General features: G+C 48.1%; 1 protein-coding gene and 1 long non-coding RNA gene across 5 annotated transcripts; one reads left to right on the forward strand and one right to left on the reverse strand.

The window, feature by feature from the left end:
• Positions 1–1,407: 1,407 nt before the first annotated feature.
• WFIKKN2 (WAP, follistatin/kazal, immunoglobulin, kunitz and netrin domain containing 2) lies at positions 1,408–7,568 on the reverse strand (the record flags this gene model as incomplete). 3 transcript variants are annotated; one of them, XM_080560418.1, is made up of 3 exons in its annotated part: positions 1,408–3,133; positions 3,717–5,193; positions 7,368–7,568. In XM_080560418.1, the coding sequence occupies 3 exons, from the start codon at positions 7,566–7,568 to the stop codon at positions 3,105–3,107; spliced, it is 1,707 nt and encodes a 568-aa protein (XP_080416544.1). In that variant the 3' UTR covers positions 1,408–3,104. The 3 variants fall into 3 exon arrangements, with proteins under 3 accessions (XP_080416544.1, XP_080416543.1, XP_080416542.1); XM_080560417.1 differs by having other exon boundaries at positions 1,408–3,136; XM_080560416.1 differs by having other exon boundaries at positions 1,408–5,193.
• Positions 5,201–19,828, forward strand: LOC308179780. Of its 2 annotated transcripts, XR_013940528.1 has the most exons (6): positions 5,201–6,096; positions 6,215–6,338; positions 7,209–7,609; positions 8,580–8,741; positions 9,868–10,018; positions 10,206–19,828. It is a non-coding gene; the product is annotated as an uncharacterized lncRNA (long non-coding RNA). The 2 variants fall into 2 exon arrangements; XR_013940527.1 differs by having other exon boundaries at positions 5,201–6,338.
• Positions 19,829–20,489: the final 661 nt, after the last annotated feature.

The following is a 20,489-nucleotide window of genomic DNA, read 5'->3' on the forward strand; positions in this document are numbered from 1 at the left end:
CCCATCAAAGCTTCTGCCTGACCTCATCTTTGACTCCCACAACGTGAATATTTCCTCTTTCTCAATTTCCTCCTTCCTTTGACCTTAGCTGCTCCGGGGTTTGTGCTGATGCAGGCCCCTACCTCTGAGAATTACGCAGCCACCTCTCCGTGCTTGCTCCCTCAGGGCCCTCACGCCCTGCACTGCCAGGTCCTGTAACAGGGGTGTGCTCTGTCAGAGGCTGCTCGCCGTCACTTTTTTGCTGGTATTTTGTCCCTCTGCTAATAGAGCTCGGCTGTGCAGATGGTTTGCACAGTAACCTGTGACTCATTTTCAGATCCATATGTTGGATGGTTTCCATTCAGCTGTAGCTGCAGGGTTTGCAGATCAATGCGTTGCACTTTTAATCGTCGCTCCAGACCGGGAGGTGGGCAAGTGGTGCTGGTGCCAGCGGCTCTGTGCACTCCTGGATCACTCACTCTCTGTGCACTCCTGCAGCTCGAGGGTCCGGCACACCTCCCTGAGCCCTGCAGAGGTCCCTGCAGGTCTCTGTCCCTGCAGGTCCCTGTCCCTGCTCCCTCTCCTCCCACACATTGGCTCTACCCGCTGCCAAGTTTGGCACAGGTCCCAGGACCTTCAGACCTCCCGCTCTGCCCAAACTCAGCACCAGCCCCGCTAACGCGGGTGGGTGTCCATGGAAATGCTGCTGCTCTCCATGCTTGGACACGTTTGACTCAGCATTGCCCCAGCGGCTGCTGGCCTTTGCCATGTGCTTTGAAGAGGGTCGCCTGCCTCCTGCTCCACCACCGTGCTCTTTCCCAGCCTGCTTCCAGGCCAGGAGTGAAATCGAGTAGGCTTTTTCCTTTCTCTCATACTTTTCATACAAACTGGCATTTCCATCCAGCTTTCTGACAACCTTAAGGTTGCCTTGAAATATGCACCCTAGAGAACAGGACAGAAAACTATGTGTGAACAATGCGAGAGGGATTTTCTGATCAGGAGCTCTGTGCAAGTACCTATTAGCCTTGCAAGGGCTTTAACTACATCCTTCAGTGCTTGGTCCTGTGCGTGTGCTTTCCTCGGGCTGGCTGACTGGTCAGACTTGAATTTTAGGCTTCTTAAGGGTTTAATAAGAGGCTGAACTAAAATATTAGCTTTGAGTGGCGAGCTAAGCTCTTCAAGGTCAGAAGGTGGAGAGGCTCTGCTCATGGCAGCCGTGTGCCCAGGGGAGGTGCTGCTGGGATGGCCAGGGATGGCTTTTCCCCCCGAGAGGGGATGCCCACGGTATGGTTCCTTCTGCCTCAGGGAACAGCAGTTCTCAGACTGCGTTTTAGACTTGAGCACAGTAATGTGCTTGCTGGAAAATCCATGCATCAGCTGCTTTTTGCTCTCAGCAGCTTTTGCATCCAGCTCTTCTGGAACAACCGGGTACATCTCCAGAGCCACTCAAACACTCCCACACTTGCAAAATCCTTTAGCTTTTGGAAGAAAGGACCATATAAAGCCAGTCTTTATTAAACCTCCATCCTCCAATGCCTCGGTGTTGGAAAGTATGGCAGGAACATGCCACTTCCTGCAGCTTGCTTGTATGACAGATGCCATGGCCTGGGCTGGGGGTCTGGGAGGGCAGCGGGGCTGGCACCTCTTGGCCCCAGTAAGGATTTGTCATGAGAACATAAGTAAATGTTACGAAACTTTAATTGGAATTTTTCTCACATACGCTCAGGAAAGGTACAACAAAAAAAAGCAAGCAGGTATTTTCTTGGTCAGCAGTCTGATCCAGGCTCCTCTCCCTCCCACCCAGCTTCTTCCAGAATTATACAGATAAGCAGAGATTTAGATCAGTTCCTGTTGCCGGAGCATTTCAGATGCAACCCAAGCCCAGACCACCAGGAGAGGAGCCCAGCTCTCTGCCTCCTTGGGGTCCCTGCCCATCGCTCGGCTGCTGAGCACAAAACCCACCATGAAAACTGAAGCTGGGCTCCACCTTTAACTTTTCAATTCACCTTCCCCACTGTTAAATTTCTTTCTCCCAAACCCTGACGGTTGCAAAACACCCAATGTGTGCAAGCTTTGGGGATTTAGAGGCTTGCATGCCATACTGAAGTACAATATCTACCTCCTTCATCTCCTTCTGTCAGCCCTTATCGTACATAGGTGCGCAGGAGCAGGCACAGCCCCCAGCCTGCCTGTTGGATGTCAGCATGGAGCAGTGCTCGCTGCACCTCCCACAGCTCCCCGAGGTGGGGTTGGGGGCTGCTCCAGCCCTTGGTTGCTTTCTGTGCCATGGTGGGCACTGCAGTGACCCAACCAAGAGGTGCCTTGGATGAGGTGACCCACCCCAACTAAGAGGTGCTATGGATGACACTCACTGTGTAGCCCTCATGTCCCACTTTGACGGGCAAGAACATTCCCCAGTAGAGGCAGGATTTTTCCAGGATCAACCTTTTCTTTATTTAAGGATTTTTACATAGGCAAATGTTACATTTTTGGACACACAAATGTTAAAATGTGTATATGCGTGCTCACACCCACAGCCCACACCATCTTTCTTGGGGTTTTTATTCATGCACATATATACAGTGGCTTAGCACAAGATGTTTTCCATCGTTTCAAAGCATGCCCTAAAATGCTGAAATTGATAAATATCTTTAAACTGTCCACTGTGTCTGTGTCCGTGCATTTGTTCTTCACTGGCTTTGTGTCTGTGCATATGTGAAAAGTCTGCAGACTGTGTATTGCACTTTTCTATTTTGGATTTCATTTTGACTGCTTTTATTTTACTTTCTCGCCTATAAAAACAGGCTTTCTGATGAAATTAAGCAATAAATCACTGCATGTGCTCAGATGTAAAGGATTTTCAAAAGCAAAACATCTGGCAGCACACCACCATCCTCCTGCCTCGCACTTTGTGTGATAGACAACACATTGATTAAAACAAAAATAGGAAAGTGCAATAGAATAAGGTTGTTTGATGACATTGTTTTTATGACAGAAAAGTAATTTCAGGGGTGAGAGTGTGCCTCGGGCTTTTACATGGACCTGTTGTCCTGGGTTTAGGATCAAGGGAGTTCTTCAGTGGGAGTTTTCTCAGGTAAGGATTGCCAGCAGGTAGTAGTTGCCATTCAAAAAACGAGGTACAATCCAAAGGAAACTGCTAGGAATTAAAATAAGCAAATTCATAACACATAGATTGGTTAAATGTGCGCAATTGTAAATACAGACAATAATTTACAGGCTTTTCTCGTGAAATATATTAGTGCTGCTATGAGGAGACAAGAGTGTGACTTACTTATAATGACTTACCATAACATTTCCATACTGTAAATGAGACAGATTAAGTTGACATTATATATTACTTAGCTGTGTACCAATTAGCTACACAAATGCTATGAATTCCGTCATTTATGATGGAAGCTATATAAAAATTGTATAATTACTACAGTGAGTCATCTACTTAAATGGCATTCCTATATGGACAAATTGATTTCAATGCAAGATTAGTAGCCTTTTGCTGCTGTCTTACGTGCTTGCCAAAGACCATACTACATTGTTGCTAAGCATCATTAATGGATTAAAATAAGGGTTCTGCATAATTCCTACACTGTATCTTCAAACAGCTCGTTTAGTTTGTGCACTAGCCTAGCGCTTGTTAGCCCTACATAACACACAGGTCTGGGAGGCTGACACGTGTGCAGGAGGTTAATGTAATCCTAAGAACTCTTTCAAAAGCTCACAGGTTTTCTTGTGGATGACTTCGCGGAGTTTCCGTACACGCCGGATGCTGGAGGTCCCCACAAAGCTGTCTGGCTGTAGGACAGCCATGCCATTGTGGACGTCTCCCATGATGATGAGCTGGCCATCCACTGTGGTCATGTTGGGACATGGGCAGCTCCAGTCCATGTTCAAAAGCGTGATTTCTAGTGGTTCCTTCCCCAGGAATTTTAATCCCATTTTTTCATCTTTGAGAATCTCCTCCACTGTCACCAGGGCATGTCCTGAGTCTTGATCTTCGGTCAGTTCTGTTATGCGGCCCAGGATAACAAAGTCGCTTTTGCAGAAGCTGGTCACCAGCTTCTGGCGTGGCTTGCAAGCTTTGCAGTGCGTGTTCTTTGGGAAAGGGCACATCTCTTCACATGCCTCCCGGCTCTCAAAGTTGTTCTCGTTACCTCCACACCCGCCGTAAATGAAAGACTGGCACTGCTTTGTCAGGCTGTTATAGGCCCACCTGGGCTCGTAGGCTTTGCAGTGGCCTTGGAGGGCTGGCAGATTGCAAATGTTGATTGGGCCGTTCATGCACGTTAACATACAGTTCTCATAGGTCTCAAAGTGGTTGAGGTTGCTGTTACAGTTCCCGTAAATGAAAGTAAAGCAGTTGTTTTTCTTTGCATCGTAGTACCACCTGGTCTGCTCTTCTCCACAGTCTTCACTGTCTGGTTGCTTCAGGCACTCATCAGTTGGAAAGTGTGTTTTGTTCTGAGAAGCTTCTTTGGATGTGGGTTCTCCTTTGATGACTGACAAAGGGAAATCAGCCCTGAGAAGGCCACCGCTGTTTTTGGCCGTGCAGGTATAGATGCCTGCATCTTGAAGCTGGGTGTTGTAGATGACCAGCTGGGCAATGTTGGTGACCACAACATTCCCTCTGACGTGATTTGGCTTCATAATGACTTTTTCTTTCCCATCGACCTGCTTCTCCCATGTGATTTCTGGCTTGGGCCTCCCTGTAACGTCGCAGAGGAAGCTGACGGTCTCTCCCACATAGACTGACTGATGGACGGGGTTGTTCACGAGAGCCGGCGGCAGGATATCGATGATCGTTGTCTCGGAATAGGCGGTAGTAGGGCGAGCCGTTGTTTCTGGGGGGATAGGGCTGGTGTTCGGCCAGGTAAGGTGGTATCGACAGGTGACTACGTTCAATGTGATGCCCTTGATGCAAGCTTCTGCATCCATGTAGCACTTGTTGTAATAGGTGAGCCCGTCAGAGGCACAGGTGAAGCTCGGCTCCTTCTCACACCTGTCCTTGCACTTGCACACGGGCTGCCCGTCCCAGATGTCACACTCTGAGCCTTGCTGGATGCACATGAAACGGTCGCAGGTTGCCTCTTTGGGCATTCCCACCGGCCCTTTCTTCCCCTTGACGTCCATGTACCGAGCCGCCACACAGCTCTTTGTCCCACAGACATTGGGACAGCACTTCTCAAAGGTCTCGCATTCCTGCAGGGTAAGAAAACAACCCAATTACTGGGGACAGAGTTAAGTCCTCTTTAGAGACCCAGTAAGCAGAGACCCCAGAAACTTTTAAGGTTTCAAGCTCAGTGGACCGAAGTCTTTCACTCGATCCAAAACTCAGTGTCCCCACTGGCACCAAGTATAAACCCCTCCAGTGTCTCCCAGGAGGTGGCTGAACACGTTGGGGGTTCTGAAGTGCTTCAAGAGAAGCCTCTAGAGAAGGAAAAGGTATTGCTATTTCTTAAACACTAACCACATCATAAGTCTTTCCTAGAGTCACATGGACTGCTTGACTACAGAACTAACAACCCCCCTTCAGCACTCCGAAATGCCTGAGGACAAGCCCTGAGAAACAAGAGCGGATGGAAAGACTTATCATATGGCTGTAGGCAGTAATCCTTCTTATTTTCCACAGAAGTATGTAAAGTATTATTTGAATTCCCTGAGACTAACAGCCTACTCTTGGAGGTAAAACTGCCAAGGATTTGTAATTGTTCACATTGTAGAGGAAATAATAGAATACCTCAAAAGTAAGGAAATTCTTGCTCCAAAAATAATTTTTCTATGGTATTTAGAAAAACAAACCCAAAACAGCTCATTATGGCTTCTCTGTCCTATTTTAGTCCTATTTTCAAATGCAGCATTGCTATTCTAGTAATTTATTACACCCCATCTTAGCTACAGTCAGCTCTAAATTGTGGTTAATTTTAGGAGAATTTTTGTCTTTTCTACAGAAAAGGTATTTGATATGTGTCCACTGAATCACAGTGGCCTTTTCATTAGGGATTACTTTAAGGGACCATGAACGTTGCTACCATGTACATGACAGGGCACGCTTCCACCATGTGTTAAACATCTGCAGCCCCCTGAAATCCAGCGGATTTCTCTGTAAGTGAGAACAAAATGTTTTTTAAGCTACCAAACTCAATAGTTTCCCCTGAGTCCAGTATCCTTTCCTTATTGGGAAAAAGATGACCTAATAACATAACTCTTTCCCTATTTCCAGCTGCACATTACTAGGTTTCAGAAGCAAAGTTGCAAAACGGTTTCAGCTGAGGTTAAGGAGCATGGTTTAGCAAAGTCAGACTCCTGCATGTGAGTTCCCAGGACTCTGCTCAGACAAGGCTAAAGTGAGTATTTTTATCCAGTGGCTTCTGGCTTTCAGGTTTTGACCAGTAAATTATTAAAACAATGTTCGCTGCTGCTGCTGGGTTTTTAGAAGTCTTTTAATATTCATTGCTGCACCTGGTAGTTAAAATAAAGAAGGCTTTATCGGGACTGACGGAAGTAAAAAGAACACCTTCGTTCATAACACATGGGATCCATTGGAGCAAATCTCTTCATTTACTAGATGAGCCTTTTTCCCCTCTTTTTTTTTTTTTTTTCCTCCACTACTTCTAGTACTGCAGAAACAACATGGCTGTAGAGCACGAACCCAATGACTTCTTTCTGCACGGTACGTGTGGCTGTCAGCCTGCTTTGGGCTGCAGGAGCTTTGCTGTTGATGTAAGAGGCAGGAAGAGCAGGTATTTTCAGATGCCAGCTTGAGCTGGCAGTGCTGACAGGTTGAAAAATGTTTTTTACGGTGGTAAGCTAAGCACAATTTGAGCTGGGAGCATCACAGAGAACATCTGCTTGGTCATTTTAACTATGCCCCTGTTCTGCACTCCAAGCACGCTTTATGTTTCAAAGTGCAGAAAAGGCTGATGATTTACATGTTAAATCAAATGATTTCATATAGAATTCCCTCCCCACCCCGGGAATATAAAGCATTGATGATGGCTACCAACAATAAAGAACATCGTGATACTGCTAAAATACTGTGGATTGGCCCCAAGGCATGCTGAGTTCTGGAGTATCAAATTCTGATGTTTCCTTTGACAAGAAAGCAAGGAAAATGAAAACAGAGTGGCTGCTATACCCACAGCAGCGTAAGTGACAGCTGCCACACACCTCCCCGCTTAACTGATAATTCATCAAACCTTTTCTATTTTATATAGGTCACGGGTCAATTAAATGCGTGCATTGTCTGGATCAAGTCCAGCACAGTGCCGGTGCCTTGCTACATGGAATAGAAAGAGACCGTGGTGCAAGCAAGCAAGCTCACCAACAAAACCCACCGCCCGCAATGCAGAGATATAGAAATGTGCATCACTCACCAGGTCAGCTTCGCACTCCCTCTTGCAAGTGCTCTGCGCGTCTACCCACAGGTTGGGGTTCATGTCATTTGGGCATATCCCCGCGTGTGAATACCGTATGGGAGGTAAAGCTCTCCCTTGCAGAGAGACCTCCAGAAGCAACAGAACACTGCTCTTCCCCAGCAAGATCCACATCCACCGAGTGAACGGCGCCAACAACATCTCAGAACTTCTCCAGGGCAGTGGCAGTGACCGAGCTGGAGGTAGTTCTTGTTTGCCTGGGGTTGCTTGTTTTGGTGAGCCTTAAATTTTTGTGGAACCCAAATGCACCTGACTTCTGTAAAAGCTTCAGCAAGCTCCTTTGCTGCCTCTCCTGATAGTGCAGCTTGGTCTGGACCTCATTGGATTAAAGGTCCTAGGAAGTTACCCCCTTATTTTAAGAGAAACGCTAATAGTCTGAGCAGAGTTAGCTCTATTTATACCCTGCCTCTGTTAACAAGTCAGAAAAAGTAAACTTGATTTCTTTGACAGGCACACGCTTCCTATGTCCTGGTGGCAGTCAGACAGATTTGTTGCAAGAAAAAAAAAGCTGGAAAGAGTTTAAAAGGCTGGAACTGGCACGGTGGGACCCCTGCATGTTTCTGAATGCAGGGAGGCCTTCTTAACCCCTTTAGACCTAAAGTACTTCCCTATGCTAAGAATGGCATTTACTTCTGAAAGGGTACTTGTCTAAATAACAGGGACCCACGATCAGGGGATTTCCCCACGGCAAGGGGCTACACAATCACTTGCTAAAGGGAACAAGTAATAGGATTGAAGCAATTAAAGCTAGAATATCATATTTTAACAAAGGAAGCAGGGAAGAAATAACTTATTTAAAGTTAGGATCTGCAAAGCAGAATGTCTTCATAACTCCCCCCCCCCCTGCCCAGGGCTCCTCCGGGCTTTTTTTTCACTGTGGTGTGGAGATTTCCAGGATGCTGCTTTTACTGTTGCCCTCCAACCCCACCAGCAAGACGTTAAAAGTGTCCCTGAATTCCTCCACATTTCCCGACAGCGAGATCCCGTCATACAGTGCATTGCTGACCCCTTTAACGGCGACAACAAAAAAAAATAGTAGAAGTTCAACTCTATGGAAACCTGCATAAAGGAATGTACAGCATTTTTGCATTGGGGGGGGGGGGGTGTTGGAAATTCAGTCAAGCTGAGTTTGTCATTCCCTGATTATTACAGCAAGGGGCCGATCCTGTTTGTGCTGAACACTTGCCAAAAAGTAGAAGCACATGGCAGAAGCTCGAGCTGCTCAGCACCTGGCAGGATTAGAGCCTCCAGGCTGAGTTCTGGGCTGGCTTGGCCGGATCCTGCTGGGTGCCCAGGGCCTCCTGGGAGGACCAGGTGAGTTTGCATCCCAGGAGGGGGTCAGCAGGGCCGGGTCGGCAGCGCTGCTTCGGGAGGAGGGATCGTGTGGGATGCACGACCCGTTTTCTGCTGGGTTTATTCGTGTAGGGCTGCTTTTTGTGGCTGAGCATGGGCCCAGTTCTCCCCAGTGGTGGTGGTGGCAGCAAACCAGTGTGACCAGCAGCTGCCGTGGACAGGCCTAAATGCAGGCAATGCCCCAGGAACCGGGCTCCTGCTCCTCCTTGGTACATTTACGTGCCAGCGTGTCCTAAGGACTTCCTCCGAAAGGAAGGACAAGCAACCCGAGAGAATCTTCCCCCAGCTCTGGCATTTCTGTGGCACCCCAGGTTCATGGCAGAGGCTCAAGCAGTTGGGATTTATGTGACCGCATGAACGATATGCACAGCATTTGCATTTCATATGATGTGTGGAGAGCGGTTGTCCAAATTAGCTATGTATAAGGAGTGAAGTCAACCGCCAGGCAGCAGTTTGCAGTTGATTTATTCTCTCTGAAACTTTAGAAACCTGCATGACACTTGTACAAAGTGCGGCTGTGCGCAAAATGTTTTATTCAGTACTTGTTTACAAAGACAAGCGCAGCACCCTGCGATGCCTAAAAAAGCCAACCCAAAATGACACATTCCCAAGAGGTACTTAAAATTCTTACAGCTCTATTAACAACAAAATCACATGTATTAGTGGTTCTGTTGACTAAACAAAGACACTTTATATTGTACAACTGACTACAGACAGGCTTTGAAACCAGCTGTACATGGGTCTGGCCGCGCGCGGCTGTCCCGGCGCTGGAGGTGGTGATGTCCAGGGGGGTCTCACTGACAGCTGCTGGGTGTGCAGGGGGGGGGTTGCCCTCGGTTCGTGGGGCTGCCACCACGCAGAAATCATTTTTTTCCCTACCACCCCCTCTAGGGTCCTCTGGGGCTGTTTTACCCCATTGCCATGATGGGCCAGAGGTGGATCTGCAGAGCTCCGCGGCCTGGAGCCACAAAGCCACCTCCTTGCATGCTTTGGCCATGCTGACAAAACACCCTGGGGGCCCACCCCAGGTGGGACTCCCTTCAAAGAGGAAGGAATAACCCTGTCTTATTTATTTTTCCCCTCCCAGACTGAGGATGGGTTGCCCAGAGGCACTTTTCAGCCACGGGGGAGCAGAGCAGGGCTCTGAAGAACCAGACGCAGGCTCATGGCATATGAATGGAGCAGTCTTCTGCTTTGCTATGGCCACCTCCATCCCGACGGATCTTCTCCAAGGGCAGGTAAGCCCCCTGTGGCTTTCTGCTTTTGGTACCTCATTTTCATATTCAGCATGTGCTGGCCAGGCTGGTGGAGCTTAACGGGGGCAGGTTAACCACGGAGTCACAGAATGGGTTGTGTTGGAAGAGACCTTAAGGAGCAGATGCATGGGACATGCGCTCAGCTGACTGAATTGTATCCCTCTTGCAGGTCAGAGGTATCACTAAAGGAAAGGCCACCTGAATGTCTAGATTTGATGTCTTGTCACACCAATGTTGGGTCAGCGTTTGGCACAGTGGAGGGCAGCAAGGACATCCCATAGGAGCCTAGATGACTAAGAAAAAGGACAAAGAAATTATCCTTAATGATAACGATGGTTTTGTTGGGTCGCTGTACTATTATACATGAGGCACAGGAAATTCATGTTAACTAAGAAATCAGGCTTTCAGTAAACCTTTTTCATAGGAAGCTTCTTAGGGAGTCAAATCCTGCCTTAATCCAATGGAAATGGGACAGGCGCTGTGCCCCCCCGACTCCCACCACTCCAGGAACAGGGAGCGCTCAGCCCTGGAAGGATCTGTCCCTTGGCCACTTGAACCCTGCCAGCAGAGAGAGGACAACAGCACCATAAATCCCTCTGTGAATGCCGCCAGGCAGCTCCTGAGGTCAGAGGAGGCTCCAAATAACCCTCGCCAGCTGTCCCATCCCAACCAGGACATCACAGAAAGGCTGTGACATGGCCACATCCAGGAGGTGACACCAGCATGCAGATGGCCCTGGGACAGCAGGGACCCGGCTGTCCTAGCACAGGTTGTGAGAATGATGCCCTTGGTATCTTCTGGGTTTCACTGAAGGCTCGTTGCTCACCTGGTTTAAATTAGATTAGCTGCACAGTGGATCTGACTGGGTACTCCAGGACAACACCAGCTTGTGACAGCTGTGAATCAGAGACTGTCAAAGTGCCTGGGCATGGTTTTTCTGTTCTTTCTTGTTTATAAAGTATCATGCATTTTTTTTTCCTTTAATATAAGAAATAAAATAAAGCTTATGCTCAATTTTCTCTAAACAATTCTGTTCTGATCATTGAATTTATGGTTTATCTTGGCTTATGGACTCAGTGCCAGATACTGCTGTGAAAAAGCTCTTCACAAATGAGTTCACGCCTTGGAAGAAATCCCACTACTACCCCAAATCACCCTTTCTGATCAAGGTGTTGATCTGAGGCTGTTGGATGGGGACCTGGGAAGAGCTTCCTTTGGCTCGCCCATGGACAAGCCTGAGTCCTGGTGGCACAAAGCAGTGGCCTGGCTCTGTTCCTGGTGGTGGGGACACGCGGTGCCCATCTGACCCTACAGCACGGCCCTGAAATCCCTCCCAGGACACCCACCCTCCTGGTTAAGGCTGTTGATCTAGACTTGCCTTAACTGTGGCTATTTTCATTAATGATAATTTCTTTGTCCGTTTTCTTACTGTTTCTAAGCTCTGATGGGACGTCCCTGCCCCTCTCTGCTGTGCCAAAGGCTGCCCCAATGTTTGGCGTGGCCCCTTCCAACTGAGGAGGGAAATGGGATCCTCTGATGCACAAACAAGTATAATTGTGGTGTTGCTGTGTTTTTTTTTTTCTTAAACCACTGCTAAAGGAACAGTAAACTGTTGATGATATTTATTAGGCAAACTGAGCAATCCTCATCTGGAGTTACTAAGCGGACGGCGGATAGATTTGCTGGTGTTATTGTGGAAGGGCTCTTGGCAGGAGCTGCCACCGTGCAATGTTCAACCTCCCATCTCCCATTGATCTCTGCCTCGGCAAAGGGGCCCTTGCAAATTCGGCCTCTCGTGCTGTCTGGGCCGGCCGCCACTTGGCGCCAGCTCTGCCAACACAAACACAAACCACCCCCTCTCCAGGCACAGCCGTGATCCAGCGCTGCCGCCTGGTAGCTTGCTCGCCACGGCTGCACCATTGAGAGCCCCAACAGGAGGGTTTGGCTGCCTCGGGAGCACGTTCCGTAGGAATGGAGCCCTCTGCTCTGTGGGTGCAGCCTTGGAGGGCAGCAGGGCGCTGGGCTGGCTCCTGCCCCTGCCCCGAAGGAGGGAGCTGGCTGGGCTGGAGCCGCGTGCCTCCGCCTGTGAGACCTGCTTCAGGCAAAGCCTGGTCCACCACTCCCACATATGGTGTCCAAGGCCGGTATCAAGTCCCTGCCCTTCTTCAGATAGAGGACTAACACCCGCCCTACCTGCAGTGACCCTGAGCACACAGGGAGCCCCGGGGCAGGCTCTTTTGCAGCCCCACCATCACCAGTTGTAGGCATCAGGTGGCCTTTGTCACCGCACAGATGCAAATGTAATGGAGAGGAAAAGTTCTTTTTAAAAAGCTGTCTCATTTAGAAAGTAGCGATGTTCCATTCTGTATATAAAGCTTACTGTTTTTAAGGCAGATGGCCTGGCATTTTAGCGGGAACGTCCTCGCCAGATCCCCTTTGGAGCACAGCAGCCAACCTCTTGCCTCAAGCAGTAACGCTGCTTCCAAACCCACACTGAAATCTGGACGATGACTCTGGGACCTCGGCTTTAGCTTGCTTTAGATTGTAAAGGGCCGAATCTCCCCTCTCGAGTGCCGCAGTGCTCCCCTAGCCCCACCGGCACCTGTTCAGAGCCTGGGCTATTGGGGTCGCCCAGGAAGCCCAGCCTGGCTGCCCACCGCATGCGGCTGCTTCAGGGCTTGAGGCTTCGCAACGCCTCCACGTGCCCCGTGCTGTGCGTGCTTGAATTGCACCTTAGCTTGAAAGGGAGCAACAAGCAGCCACCACCCCACAGTGACAGCCCGCTGTGCTGTCTCCTTCTCCCCCAGAGTAGTTTTTCCCTGCCTTAGAAGAGCGTGTCTCGCGCTGGCCCTGGCCAAGCGAGCAGGATTTTCGGCCCCACGTGATGCACCTCTGAACATCAAAGCAAAGGCAAAGGCTGAGTTACACAGCGAGCTCTGGAAGCACATGCACATGAGCAGGGGTAGATTTGGGCTGAGGGGAAGCAATGGTGTGCCTGGGTCCTATTTTCAGAGCTATTTGTATGTGTAATTAGTGGTGGAAGCATATTTCAGATTCCCCCTAGTTAAGATTTTTGTCAGCGCTCCCTGTAAGCGGCCATAGCTAACGAGAGCTGTTTTGACTCCTGAAATAACCCATCTGAGCAGATAACAACGTGTAAGGACAGGCTCAGGGAACCAGGGCATATTTAGAGCAGCGATCGCTCACCGAAACGAGCCACTGTATCTGTGCATCCCGCCTCGTGCGCAGATGCTCAGTAAGCAGAAGTTAATGTAGTTAGACAAAAAGGCTTAGTTTGGGGGAAAAATCAATAATGTTAGGGACTTTATTACAGGGTTATGGGCCACCTGCTAGAACTCAGCATCAGGCCTGCATTACTTTGTGTTTCGGTACGAGCTGATGGCATTGCACTCAGGCGAGGCTAGCGCCAGAATTATTATTTTATGCTTCGGCAGATGGCTTCTGCTCGGGGGTTTTATCTTTGAGTGCAGACATTCGACTAATCATCATTTGCTTTCTCTTTCTCTGCTAAGTAAGCTGAGCAGGAAGCAATTGCCAGTTTGATGATGGTTCATTATTGCTAGGTTTATTCTGTCTGAAACAGCACAGTGAGAGGCAAAGAGGGTACAAAGGAAGATAATCAACTGGTTATCAGTGAGATATGTGGAAAAGCTGGGCCTGCCTTGTGCCGGCCTGTCTCCCTCGCTCTATCAGAAGCAATGCCTTAGATACCCCACAGGCAGTTCAGGGAGGCTATGGAATTGGTGTCTTTGGGTTGTGAAGATTGCAAATGTCAAATGCTGGGAATGAATTCATCCTGCTGTCCATCGGGAAGGTTAGCTTGAATAACAGCATGTTAGGAAACATTGGCACCAAATCCATGGTGTGCAAATGGATGGAGATATTCCCACATCTTGCAGCACTGCTGTTCCTGCATAAGCCATGGTGTGCTATCCTCGGAGGCGAACCAGTACATTTGTGGTTGCTGCTGATCTTCAGTTTTTCTTGGTTCCTGTTCTGTTTGAATGAAAATTCAGAATACAAGTGCCGGCACGGGCCTCAGGCTGGGTGCTCAGCACATCTTTCACCAAAGCACGTGATGTTCCTCCAGGAACGTGAGTTTATTTAGTACCATGTGTATGGCTGTAGGAGGCTAATGGATACTATTAAACCCATTGCACAGATTCACGTCAGTCTGCCAATGACCCTAATTCAACCGCCCTTATTTATTTTAAGGAATTTAAAGCCGGGAGGAAGTCACTTGCTGAGAATCACACAGCAGCAGCCATGAAAGGCCGCAGTCCGAGACCCTGCTTCTAGCCCCATGGGCACCATTTGCTTTTCAAAAGGCTAATTCAATATAGAAATGTCATGTTGCTTTTGTTTGTGATGTGAGTCAACTTATGCAAACAGTAAGGTTTTAACCTGCTGGGCAAATGCTGTTACACTTTAATTTAACTCCCCCAGCTCTCATGTTTCCTCCTTGAAAACCCAGAGTTTCTCCTGGTTTGCACTGTAAGCGTTAATTCCCATAGTGTGAAGGCACCAGCTCACCATCACTCTGAGCTGCTCCTTTTAGAAAGTTTATGAACCTTTTCAGCAGACTGAGCTGAGAGTTTTTAAGGTGAAAGACAACTGCTGCAAATTTGCTTGTTTTTGTGCTGCAAAGTCAGCTCCAGCCGAGCAAAGACTTCACCAAACCACTGAATGTGCAGCAGTTTGGAGCCCTCGCTGTGCCTGGGAGCCCCTCCAGGAGATGCAGCGCGGCTCCCAGCGACTGGGCTCGCCATCAGGCAGTGGCCGCTGGCTTCGCTGGACAACCTGGAAGTCCCAGAGCTCCTCCAAGGGTTTGGTATCCAAAACTTAGCTATAAACAATAATTAATTCTCACAAAATGGAGCTATTTCCATTTCTGCAAAGATCATGAAAGCCTTTTAGCGTCAATTCCATCTTCGTGGAATTTAAATCTAAATTAGGACAAAAATCTTTTTAACTGAGGACTTATTGCCTTCATTTGGTTTTGCTGGTTGTCTGCGGTCCTGGCTGTGGCACAGCACACGCCAAGCTCTGCTGGTAGAAGCTCAGCCAGGAGCAGCCCTGTACGTGGGAAGCTGGGCGTTTTGGCAGCCCAACCAAAAGGTGAAGTGCTCTGCTTCAGCCTGCAGTCCCCTGCTTCACCGCCAGCTCCGAGTGTTGTGTGCGCTCAGCAGAGCCTGAATCCAGATGAAGGCCATCAGGAAGAGCTCATAAATCTCCGCTGGGCCGCTGACACCACTACTAGAAATGCCCAAATGTGACTAAATGCAGCCCTGGTATGTGCAGGGTGCCCTTCCCTGGCATTCAGCTGGCAGCAGGTCCGAATGCGGGCTGGAGATTTCACAAGGTTTGTCTGCAAAGCAGCGAAGCTCTGTTTCCTTTCATCTTCCTAGCACGAGAGACTCCTGCCTGCCCTGGGAATGGGCTGTTTGTCTGCATTGAATGGCTTTTTTCATTGTTGCTCTTTCTAATTTCAGCTAATTCAATGTACATTTTTATTTTAACCTTTTCTTGTTTGCGGCACAACGCGTCCACCTGCAGCCTGCACGCAGCGGGGTTCAGGGAGCTGCAGCATTTTGCTTTTCGATGGCAGCGTTGAAGAAAACCAGCCCTTGATTGCCTGATGTGATGGTGGCTGGCAGCACGATTGTAGGTAATGGTTAAGAGATTCATGTGGTTTAATCGTTATAATTTTCCTGTCTAAGGAAATTTTCCTTCCTAAGGCCCGTGTGTTGGGCTCATTGTGTTATCTAACCAATTGCTGGGATTGTGTTTTAATGACAGCCGCAGCAGGCCTTCTCTGCCTAGTGAGGTACAAAGGAATCATAGCATCATCAGAGGCAAGTGTTTCAAACGTGCTCTGTAATGGCCTGATTTTTCTCCAGTTGAAGGCGATGGTAAATGTTCTCCTGACTTCAAAGGGGAGCATGGTGAGGTTGCAGCCAAACCCTCCTGGAAATCTCACCCAGCGCTTGATTTTCCTTGACCTGAAGGCCAGCTCAGTCAGCTCTGCTTCTACAAAGGAGCTTTCAGGAGTGATTTTAGCCACTGCTGCAAAGCCAGAGGACGACCGAGCCCTCCCAAGTGCTGGTTTCTCTTCTACAGCTGTCTGGATGGCATTGCTTTTGCTCTCTCTTTGTTGATATTTAGGGCAACAGGATTCCTAATTAGTTACTTCAGGCTGGTGGGGTGAACTTGGGCCAGACTGCCTGTAGTGGCGTGGGTGGATGTGCGGTACCCTCACAGGACCTTCGGCTTTGTATGCCTCAGGCATGACAACAAGTTGGCCTCTGTGCCTGCAAAATCATCATCATCTCTGCAACCCGTGGCTTGAGCTGACTGTGTCTCTTCCCATCCCAGAGGAAATGGTCTTAAATTCAATTTTACGCTTTTTTTTGTGTGTTTCTATGACACTGTGGTTACAGATCTCTGGTGTGGAAAAAATCTTAATTTTCCATACACTTATTTCCATATACTTAACTAACTTATTTCTAAAATCAGTCAGATTTCTCAATCAATATGGAATTATTGTCTACACAGGACCCATTCCCACTTCTGCCACTGACTCGCTCCGTGAGCTGAGACCTATTACTCCCTCTGTGCCACGGCTTCCCCCTGTCTGAAAGGGGACATAAAACTCACATGGGATTCTCAAGTTTGTCTTGTGAATCCCATCACTCTGCTTGCCATCACCCCAGAAGCAACTTCTGGTTGCGATGTGTGACTTGCTGCAACCCCAAAACTTCCTGAAAAAATGAAGTATGCAAAAACCGTATCTGCAGCCATTTGTTTGTGCGTCTGGAGCTACAGCCTTGCTGCGAGAGCTCAGCACTTCTTGGTCACACAAAGGCAAGCTCACAGCTGAGAACTGCAGGTCAGCACTGCCCCAGCCATTCGGAGGGGCTGGAAGTATAGCACAGCCCTTTCTAACTCATACACACGTACTTTCTTCTTTTCTTTTTTTTTTTTTCTTTTTCTCTTTCTTTTCTTTCATATTTTTTTTTAACTTTGCCATAGCTAAAAAACAAATAATTTGGTGTTTCAGAACATATACTTGGTTTGCACTCTCTCAGCTCCTTCCCAATTTCCTTGAGGAATCTCTGGCGTACCAATGGGTTAGACATAGAAAACCAGGTTAGCGCACAGTAGGGGCTTTCATGACCACTAATCTTGATGACAAAATTATTTGAACAAACACTTCTTGTGTCACCAATATATATTATGTAAAACCTTGTGACTTTGATTATGTGTCTATAATACAGATTAGTCTGTTTGGGTGTTTGGTGCTGACCTCCAATAAGCTCCTAAAGTATTAGCAAGAATTTGCAAGTGACAGGCAGGCAGAGGTGCTGTTCTGCCTAATCCCATTCTCAAAACTCTGACTATATATGTCTGAACAGTTTCTGTTGCTTTCCTTAAAGCACTGGGTTATTTCTTTCTCGGCCCCCTCCCAATGGCCTTTGTCCTTCTCTCCGCTGCCTTGATGTATCACAAACGTTGAAAGATTTAGCTAACCTTATGGATTAGAGCCAGGAAGACAGCAAGAACAAATTTAGAATAGGAGGCAGAGAATGTACCAGCTGGGAGGTGATGCTGTCAATCTCCATGGAGACCTCTTTAGTTACAGCTTTGCTAATTACTCTGTTGAATTGTATAGCGTCTGGTTGAAAGCCCATCCAAGTCAATGGAGAGTTCCTAATTGACTCGTAGCTTCAGCTGGCCATGTCTCACGACCATGAGGAGTGCACAGGGCATAGCTCCTAAGTGTGTCTGGTTATGATTTGCATTCGTGGTTTTCTCCTTGACAGCCGAAATGCAACTGAAGGAGAATTCAGACCTTGATGTGGTCTTCTGCATGGGGGCAGCTTCTCCTAAAGAAACACAGCCCTTCAGAAACAAGCTTAGACCTTGGCTTAGCAAAACACTTAATGTTTTGCTTACAAATGCAGGTGAACCATCTCCACTGTCTTGTTAACAGCACGTGGACTTGCTACACAAGTCGTCTGCTGCAGGAGATGAACTGGGACCAGATCCACAGAAGCTTTTGGGCTCCAAACACCCACGTAGGACACGGCCCTGAGCAGGAGCCAGGCAGCTACATACATGTGCCCTGTGTCCCCCGGACAAGCCAATTTCATGGCTTAGCAGAGCAAAGCAAGGGGCTACAGACATGGACAGAGAGGAATGCATCCAGATGCCTGGAGAAAAGCTAGAAAGGCACCTTGTCGGCTTGGCTTTCTGGGTGCGGACACCCCTCAGCTCAGAAGGCTCCACAACTGCAACGCGAACAGCAACAGCCCTCAAGGGGCGAAGTTTGGCTCCACGCACTGCAGCTCAGGCTTGCCATTACTTGAAGCCAAACTGGCTTTAGACACTAATCCACGGAACAATTTCCAGTTGTTATCAAAATCTACTGGGCTTCTTAACCACGAGTCCCTGAGCTGATGTACCACCCCCCTCAGGTTCCAGTTCTCTGGCTTGTTTGTTCAGAAACGATTTATTTGTCCTACAAATAGGAACAATGTTAAATTAACAAATGAAAAGAAAAACAGCCACACACCATGCCTGATTTCTAAAGGGGTTTAGCTGTCTGAGCAGATCCTTCTCCTGCAGATCACGATTCCCCTCAAAATCAAGGATATTTTCCAACCCTCCATCAAATTTCACTATGTGCTGCAGGCGTGAGCATCTGCGTGCTCAGGTGAGCGCTCACACCTCCTGCCACCCTGCAGTTAATGAGTCCTGTGTCACATCCATTCTTCAAGGGTCTTCTGGTGGGATGTCGATGTAACTAGACAGTGGGATACAGAGGAACCATCTAAGATCTAGCACCTGGCTGATGCTCATGGAGAATGGATGAGATGTGGTGCAACACCAGCAAACATGAAGGGAAGAGCACAGCCCTGGAAAAAATGAGGCCTGTCCTAAATCCCAGCCCCTCGTACCACTGTCACAGGAGCAATTCCTGCCTGGCAACTAGGTCAAAGTTGATTTTAAGTCAAAGGAAAGGCAATCAGTGTGTTCCCTACAATTTCACAATTCAACAGCGTGCTGAAAGTTTTTATTTACCTCAGCAAGAACAGAGGGGCTTAGGGAAGGGCCTCAGCCACCCTGTCTCAGGTACTCGTCTGACACGAGGCAGCTGGAAATTATTGGGTTCCAGGCTCGTTACCTTTGGCTGCTTTGACAGTAGGTGGGACACAACAGGCTTCTCCAGAGGACGATTTGTGTGTGCTATTCTTAGATGCTTACCCAAGGATGAGATGAAGCAGTCTCTGGGGTGCATGTGTCTTCCCTCTGGCACACAGCGAGCACTGGATGAGGCAGACTCAGACCTGACAACACGGGGCTTTGAATTTAACCTAGTTCTCCTCCAGTCCCTCACACAGGTACTTCCATGGGGCCAACAAAATAAACCACTATAACACAAACTGCTTCTCCTGTGTGACTTTGACTTCTTCTGTGCCCCTCTCCGCCGCATTCAGACACTCAGTAAAAGGCCCAAAGTGAGCTCGGTAAGTTAGCTTAGAGCTAGGCAAATATTGGGCTTGACTTTTAATTTATTACATCTTCATTCTCCACCAGTCCTGCCATCTGCCTGAGCCTTAGTGCTATAAAGCTTTAAATCTGTGTGTGTATGCCTGTTCTTGAAGTACAATGTTCAAGTTTTCTGGCTATCCCTAAATCTTTTTTCTAGTACACTTATGTGAGTACAGGTTGGTTAAAATTGTCAGAAACATTTTTCTGGTGGGTTGGGTGGGGACTGAGTGCTTCAAATGCAACTGTACAGCTCTATCTATCAACTGTAACTGGGAATTAAACCTTTAAAAAGATGTTTAATAATAACCTTAAATGACTGAGAAGTCAGTTAAAGGAGCTGGGGAATTAAACCTGAAATGCAAAGGGAGTGAAAAACTTTTCAAACCTTAAAACAAAAAGAGGGGCACAGGCCTAACGGACAGACCGTGGTTTCTCCAAAAAAGGAGAAAAGAACCAATACAGAAGTTCGGTCCCAGAAGCCTGCAAAAAGGCAGATATTAAAACTAAGCCAATAGAATCTGGAAAGCTTGTTCCAAGGACAAAGAATGGCCCGACTCTACACAGACACGTCCCTTGTGGTTACTCCAAGCAGCAGCAGGATGTCAAAGCATGGGACAACGAGTGCTGCTCGGCGCTGCCTTACAAGTTCCAGTGTTGCCATTGTCGCCCACAGTCTGCACGGACTTCACCCACGGCTGGTGGATACGGATGCCCCTTGGGTGGTGAATGCACAGGGAGTGCTGAGCACCTGTAAATCACAGACAAAAACCCAAATATCACTTGTTTGGGCCCCCCCACACACACTCTTGCTGTGGCTCAGAGCAGTAGCTCAGCGTTTCTGCTGAAGGCCAAGGACTTTAGGAGGCACATTTAGGAG

The sequence above is a fragment of the Anser brachyrhynchus genome (genome assembly GCF_964034855.1).
Source record: "Anser brachyrhynchus genome assembly, chromosome: 18".
NCBI classification, from domain to species: domain Eukaryota; kingdom Metazoa; phylum Chordata; class Aves; order Anseriformes; family Anatidae; genus Anser; species Anser brachyrhynchus.